This window comes from Corylus avellana, chromosome ca3 (assembly GCF_901000735.1).
Source record: "Corylus avellana chromosome ca3, CavTom2PMs-1.0".
Lineage (NCBI taxonomy): Eukaryota > Viridiplantae > Streptophyta > Magnoliopsida > Fagales > Betulaceae > Corylus > Corylus avellana.
The window spans coordinates 33,430,312-33,438,636 of NC_081543.1; the positions used below are offsets into that span (position 1 = coordinate 33,430,312).

Genomic DNA, 8,325 nt, shown 5'->3' on the forward strand with positions numbered 1-8,325 from the left:
CGTACCGAGAATGATGAGGGAATCGGGAGCGGCACCGAGAATGGGGAGTAACAGACCGCCGACGATTCCAGGGCCTAGAATCTCCAACAGCAGCTCACTCCCGTCCGACAAGTAGGTCGCAGCGAGGAACATGAAGTAGCCGTAGACCAGGATGAGGAAAAGGTTGCCGAGCGCGGAGGTGGTGCACGGCAAGAACCCGTACGCCTGGTCGCAGCAGGAATCCGCCGCAGAGAGGCGGTTGAGGGCCAGGTAGGGTGAGGCGTGGACCTGCAGGACCCCACCATCGGAGACTACATCGTAAGATGAGTGACGGCGGGTGATGAAACGGCCATTGGTGGGCCCACAGAGGATGAGGAGGAGGAAGAAGATGTTTAAGTGGTTAGACATGGATGGATAAGGGGATGTGGGATTTTGTGGACTGTGTATATCTAAGAGAGAGAGACGATCTCTTATAAGCGTCGGAAAATGTGTGTCCCCGTCACCATCTGTACATGTTTTACAATTGCATTTGTGAAAGGGAAATAGTACAGGCCAGCTATGGTGTCAAGTTCAGGACACCGGAATATGACAAAAATTTCCCTTGGAACTGGGTGGAGAAAGATGAAAGATGAGAGATAAAAGAGTACCACGTCCACACATTAAAAGCTTTTCTTTAATACATATTTTGAGTAGACAGTTCGTTACATGTCATTTGAAACACACAAATTGCCATGTGTCATCCGTCAACCCTTCTCTTCCAAAGCCTAAAATTCCTTCTCTCAAGAGTCAGACGACACACACCGGAACAATTCCTTCACCGGAGGACGGAATCTTCTACGTACAGATCCGGCAACTCACATGACAAATGGAGCATTCTGGTTTTATACACTCTGTGTTACTCTGCAACAACTTGACCTAAGCCCTGCTCCAAATATACGCAATTCTTCTTCATAAGCTTCTGCTATGATTAATTGCACGACTAATGTCCAACCAGTAGACGCTTCTTTTCCCTTGCCTTTCTTCTGAGCATACTGTTCCCATGAAAACCCAGTCCGGCCATGATTGCCAACCACATTTTTGCATGTTTTTATAAGTACATAAATATTTATATTGTTAGTGAGTGCATTGTGAGTATCGAATTTCAAGTTGAAAAGGTATAAAGAAAAATAGTTGGCTCATTGTGTTTTAGCCTTGATGATGGAGTTAATATATTTAAGTGGGCTCAAACTCATTAACTTAGGTCAATGTAGTTACAAAGTCATGGTTAACTTCTTAGGAGAAGTGACTGCACACGTTTGGTTTGAAATTGCGTTAAAGCGAGAGGGAATCAGGTCAATGTGCATGAAAGAGAAATGAGAGATTGTTGTGAGTGCACTTGTGAGGAGTTTAGTGGAGTTCAGTCCTACATTGAAAAAGTATATATATATATATATATATATATATATTAAAAAAAAAAGTACATAAATATGTATATGGGCTAAATCCATTAATTTATGGGCTAAAATGGTGTACAAATATGTATATTAATGTATTCTTGGTAAAACAATTCCAACTATAATCTTTGCAGTTAGCTAAACTTTTGCTTCCCAAATTAAAACTTTCTGAATTGAAGTACCTATGCAAATCTTAAGTTTGAGATCCACCTGCAACATTTCCACCAAACCCTTTCCACTCATCAGCAGTATAACTCCGATTTGTGCTCAATTTTTCAGATAATGTATGAGGGGAGATAAGACGGAGATGAACGTCTAAGGAGAGGGACTCTTGAACTCTTTTGTGTGTTGGAGAGAGAAGTTAGAAGTAAAAGAGTTTGTTTGGGATTACATTAAGGAGTTTAAAATATAATTTTAGTTAATAAAAAAATATGCCCAACAAAAAGATGGTCCCTTGGGTAAAAAATTCAAGGGAAAAGTCTACATACCCTTCAAACTGCTACCCAATTGACAATATCTCTCTAAAATTTTGAATTGTAACAATGTCCATCTTAACTAACAAAATTTTGACAATGCCCTCTCAAAGCAAGCAAAAAGACAAAAATTATCTAAATTTTATTTCAATAAGACAAAAATGCTCTAGTATATTCGAAAACGAAATTTTTTAAAATTAAATTTTCACGCCCAAAAACTTTTTTTTTTTTTTTTTCTTAAAGTTACTTTCATTACTATGGAACATTATCAAATTTTTAGTAGTATGGGGAAAACATTGTTGCAATTGAAAGTTTAAGAGAAATATTGTTAATTAAGTAGTAGTTTAAAAATACATGCGCTTCTATGCTCAAGTGCAAGTACACGCGAGGGTATTATAGTGAGATTGAGCGCAAGTGTGTGCTCGATCCTTGTATTTCTGAGCTCGAGCGCACCCGCCAAGTGGTGCGATCAAACGCACGTCTACGCTCGATCCTTGTGTTCAGAGCTCGAGCACATGTGCACTCGATCACATGGTGGCGCGATCGAGCGCACGGGTAGGCGGTCGATCCTAATGCCTTAAAACTCATTTCTAATGCATCAAAATTCGTTTTTGAATTAAAAACTAAAACCTAAGAGTGGAAGGTTAGCCCTTTAGAGATGCGGTCAGCCTAACTTTAGTGCTAATGCCTCAAATCCCTATATAGTACACCTTCCGACTTCTTGCTTTTGGTGACCGATTCCCAATACCTATATAGTGTACCTTCCCTATACCTGTATAGTGTAGCATATCCTATATAGTGTAGCATATCCATATAGTTTAACTTCTCGCTTTTGGTGACCAATTCCCTATATAGTGTAGATTCTTGCTTTTGCTGACCATGTTCTACAATTGCAAAACCATTAACGAAGTTTTTGAACTACACATTTCACACTCACACACCATACATTTGACTAAAAGTCCACGAAGATTCGCTGAATAGCTTGAATTTAGACCCTTATTGCATGGAACTATGGTCACGGGTCGATTCCCTTTTATTGTCTAACTTATGTATGATCTACATAAGTTTACAAATTCAATGGTTGATTGTAATAGAATATCGGCCATATATGAAAAACGTATTGACCCTTAACATTTCTCTTTATTGAATATCATTTTTTCAGTAGTACATACAAAATTATAAATTTAAATAATTTAATTTGGAAATAAAAGTTATATAATTTTAAAACTCATTCGTCTTTTATGCTTATTCATCTTCAGATTTATTTTTTAATTCTTACTAACACAATTCCCGCTATTTTATTTTACAGACAAATCCCGCAAATCCATTTCCCTCCAATTCATAGCTCTCCGTCTGTCTCTCTTCCATGGCCAGCTACGAACCCCCTTGTTCTCTCTCGGATTCAATCTGTGTCTCAATTCGGAGCCCCAAGTACCTTCGGAGGATTACTGGATCCAAACGCCAGCTTCTTGCTTTCGCTGACCGTGTTCTACAATTGAATCATTCAAAACCATTAATATATATATATATATATATATATATATATAGATATATATATAATAATAATAATAATAAAATACATAATATACTTAAGCGGACCTAAACCCATTAATTTAATAAGTTTATGGGCTAGAATGATGTTTAAATATGTATATTAATGCATTCTTGGTAAAACAATTCCAACTATAATCTTTGCAGTTAACTGAACTTTTGCTTCCCGAATTAAAACTTTCTAAACTGATGTACCTATGAAAATCTTAAGCTTGAGATCCACCTGCAACATTTCCACCAAACCCTTTTCACTCATCAGCAATATAACTCCGATTTGTGCTCTATTTTTCAGATCATGTATGAGGGGATGGAGATAAGGAAATATTAATTAAGATTGTTTATTGATATCCTGAAATTATTAATACAAATAAAAGAAAGAAAAAAAAAAGTAAGTCATTTTAAAAGAAAAGGAAAAGAAGACAGCTGTTTTTATCATTTATAAGGTAGTTTCTAGTTTATTGATGGACTGCTCAAGTATTCAGAGGAGTACTGGCCGGTCATAGCTGTCGTACGTGGGTGCAAGTACCTTTTAATTGCATTTGATTTCAGCCCAGATGTATCCCATGCACGTATATCACAATGGTCGAGTACTTGCTGGTTTTCTATTGCTATATATATTTCACATATATTGGGGACATGATTTGGTCACTGCCCCAGATCAGATATTGAAGCCGATAAGATCATATTTGAAATTGCGTTGAAAAATAAAGCTAGGCAGAAGAAATTATTAATTGTTTTTTTTTTTTTTTCAATTTTTAAGCTTTTTTTCTAAAATGTGTTTTGATCATTTTTTCTTTTTCTAAAAAAAATAGTCAAAGAATCATCGTTGGAGTTTTTTACCAAACAGATCAATTTTTTATTTGATATAACTTTTAGGTATTAAAAATAATTTTTAAGCTCTCTCATAAATTAAAAAGAGGCAATTGAAACACATGACAATTTATTAGGCTCTATGGGAGGAATTCCTCCAAGTTGGACTTGGAGGAAATTCTTGCCTCGTTGTGTTTTGTCAAGTGGGATGGGATGGGATGGTTTGTGCGAAAGATCGGTTGCCAAGGTTTGTGTAATATATCATCCACTATAGGCCATTGACGTCAAAAATCAAGCTTTTTGCACAACTCCAAATGAATGTTTCTTGGTTTCCCAATGGACTTTATAGGAGTGCTATCATCAACTCCACTTAAACGTGGGGTCGACGGTGTCGTTTGTGATTGGATCTCGGCTATCTGTCAGCGGCAATGGTTCATTAATAGTAGGCGTGTGGTGCTTCGTTATCACACAAATATACAATATTTATTTAAAAGTATTCAAATTGGCTCCTGCATGTAATTGGTTTTAGAGTTTTAAGGGAAATCTATGAACTCAGAAATTTTAACTTTTTTTCATTTGAGTGTTGTAATGATCAATACTCAAATACCAGAACATGTTTGGAAAAATTGCCACCAAGAAAAATAAACAAAAAAAGGACAACAATACCAGGCCATGAAAGCAATAATTGTACAACTACAAAAATTGCCCATACTAGGCTCCTCAAAACAGTCAAAATATTAGTCTCATACACATATGTATCATACGATGAACAACAACAACAACTGAGTAAAATAAATAACTGTGAATCCTCCTGCAGGAAATGTAATACCCACAACTCAAACTTTGAAGGCATCCGTGAATCTATGACCATCCTAAAACGTAATCAAGGACATAAACCAGCGCCAGGGAGAATGGATAAAGTAGGATAGCTACAATGGATGTCCAGAGAGGGTAAACAGTGCGGAAGCTGCCCAAGGCACCCATCACAATGCAGACAATTAGAATAACCAGCACTTCAGCGGTGAAATCCCATGTCAAATCCCTTAAGTAAACTAGGGCTAAGAAGACTGAGAGGCAGAGGACGTTATTCATCGTTGCTGCCCCATATAGCTGCAGCAAGAATTTAACGAGTTATAGCGCTACAGTAGTTGTGGCATTGAGCTCGAATACGTTTTTTTTTATAAGTAATCGAACATTGAGACAAGAGTACTACCAAACTGTTATCAATGAGATGCATTTTTTGATGGATTGATTCTAACTGTTATCAAATAATATGCATATTATGACAATCTTTTCCTTTTAACAGCCAGTAAAGAAAGATGAACATGCTTTCCGATTGTAGTCAACTAACATAACAATGCAATCAATGCAAAATTATGGTTAAAATCCAGGTGTTTGTTGTCCCTTGACTTCCAAGGATTGGTGGGAACTGGAAACATATTGGACAAAAATATTCTTCATTTCAAATGAAATTGATAGTATCCAATTTATGGTCAAAATTTAAAGTTTGTGCATATAACCATATGCGTGATTCCACATTATTTAAGTTTTTTAAAAGATATGCCAACATTGACTTCAGAAAATATGGAGTAAGCACTAAATGTATATAGGGAGAGTGGGAATAAGAAACAAACCTCAGAAAATGTTAATGAGGCAGTTTTCCGCTTATCACGGCTAGCAAATATAATTGCTGTGACAGCTTCACTAGAGTTGGTAGCCACAGGCAGCGCGATAAACGAGATGAAGAAAGTAGGAATACCACTGGCATCAGAAAAGTTATCAACAGCATCTACCAGGGGATCGGCAAATGCTGCAGCAATGAGAGTTCCCAGAACCAATAACAGCACTGCTTTGATGGAGATCCACTTGGAACCCTCAACACCCTCGACAACTTCATCACTTTGAACCCCCACATCCAACAAATCTTCCTCTCTTTTTATTTCCTGTATATGAATTTTTCAAAGAAATCAAGCATCATGTTAATATGTGTGTGTGTGTGTGTATAAGAAACAGCTCAACTTACGTGGTGAACATCATTGAAAAAATGCATTGTGTGAGGACCAGGATCACCAGAGGCAGGCCGCCTCCACTTCAACTTCCTTAGCCATCTTTTAATGCCCTGGACAAACTCACCCTTATCAATGACGTCATTATGGGACGTATCAAAATCTTTCATTAATTTATCTACAGCATCCTCTTTATCCAGGTCAATCTCTTCAAACTCAATCCCAACAATCAATGCTCTCAATTCAGATTTTGAAATATTTCCGTCCTTATTTGTGTCAATTGCAGAAAACAGCCTGTCATGAGAGATCCAACAAAAATTCAGCAAATACAGAAAAAAGTAAACGATTTATTAATTCTGTTACTTAGTGAACTAACTTGTCAATAACGTCTTCGTCAGGTTCACCATTATCCTTGAGCAGCCTTCCAAGTGCACGTTGTCTAAGATTCTTTAGAAGTCCAACTATAACATGCTTGTGCTTCACATAAGAAAATTTTCTCCTCTGGATCCAAGGCTGAAGGACCTGCACAACGTTTTCCATTTTCTCTATCAGAAAGTAGAACATAAATATGGAAAGAATTTCAGATATTCAAACCACAATAGCAAATCTAATCTTACTAGCGATTTAGAGTATTCCTTTTGAGGTGGGTTAGAGGTTATGTTCAATAGACTCTCTTTCAAACTTCCTTAGCAGAAAAATAGGAAAATGAAATATCTTTGACTCCCATGTGAATTGGCCCATGGTGCTAAGGAGGGAGTAAGGCTGCTGGTTTATCAAGTATTCAAACTATCTTGGGTGTTCAAGTACTCCTTTTCAAGCATGTTTGGGTTTATGCTTAATGGATCTCATCCTCTGCTCTATTTCTTCAAATTTACTTGACCAAAAACAAAAAGCCGAATTAAGAAGCCACATCAGACTTTGTATAACTATGGGATGTCAACCTTCAGCATCTAAAATTCATAGTCATGAACCCGCACCAAGCATTGATTGGGTCGCGGGTGTGTGGGGGTACTCACATCACTAGTACAACTTTGGGTCAACCAGTTGAACTGCTAAAATTATCTTTTAAAAATATGAAATACAACTAATTTAAAATTATTAACATTGCAAGTGTTTCTCCAAAGAAAAAGGTAGCTCAATGGTTTAGCATTGTAAAGCCTCTTAAGAGGCCTGAGTTCAAGTCCCTCCACCTAAAAACGTATAATTTATTCAAATCAGTGGCCCAACTGTGCCAATATATCTTGAAACGATTAAGTAACTCAACAAGAAAGGAAGATAGCTCAATGGTTGAGAATGTCCTGATGCCTCTGGAATGCCATGTTTTGATTCATGCCAACCCCCGTCATTTGATCTTTCATGTTACTGGTCAACCAAGTTGTTGATCTCATCAATAAAACCACTGGTTTTACAATTCGAGTATGGACCAAGTTCACTTGATTATCAGGTCCATAACACAAACCAGAAGTGGGACCATTCATTCAAACCAGCAAAAGTACATGTTTAACAAGAATGTCTAGCATTCAGTAGAACCTACCATCCAAATTTCCAGATAAAGTACAGAAAAATGATTATTCAATATTACCAATAGGAGAATGAAAATTGAGATAAAAACAGAGAATCAAACTGCAAAGAAAATATAATAATACCACACACACACTTACCTGATAAATGCAATAAGAAACCAATAGTAGAAGAGAGACAATAAGCCCAATCAAGATTGCTAAGCGCCTCCCTGAAGTTGAACTGAGAGCTTGTGGTATTTGAACGACTAAAAATGGGATTACAGATATGATCATAATCCTTGCACCGTAGCAAGTCCAGATATCAGTACTAACACCAGATTCTGTAAAAGTGAAGATTTATTGGGTCATGAATCCATGTAAAGTATTCAATCACACAGTTATTGACCATTTCAATATACAAGGCAGATAAGCAAATGATTCAGAGGTCTAGGATAATAACCCGCCCCTAACTCTCCAAAAAATCAGAATGCAATAAATTTCAGTGAATGGCATTGTTTATGCATCTCTTCTGCACGTAAAGAACTTTTGAGTAAAAATCATAATAGTCTAA

The 8,325-nt window shown here is 36.9% G+C and overlaps 1 protein-coding gene across 1 annotated transcript; it reads right to left on the reverse strand.

The window, feature by feature from the left end:
• Positions 1–4,919: 4,919 nt before the first annotated feature.
• LOC132173275 (sodium/calcium exchanger NCL-like) lies at positions 4,920–8,121 on the reverse strand. The gene is made up of 5 exons (XM_059584725.1): positions 7,914–8,121; positions 6,629–6,774; positions 6,270–6,546; positions 5,881–6,189; positions 4,920–5,356 (listed from the first exon to the last, which is right to left on the reverse strand). The coding sequence occupies exons 1-5, from the start codon at positions 8,046–8,048 to the stop codon at positions 5,108–5,110; spliced, it is 1,116 nt and encodes a 371-aa protein (XP_059440708.1). The 5' UTR covers positions 8,049–8,121; the 3' UTR covers positions 4,920–5,107.
• Positions 8,122–8,325: the final 204 nt, after the last annotated feature.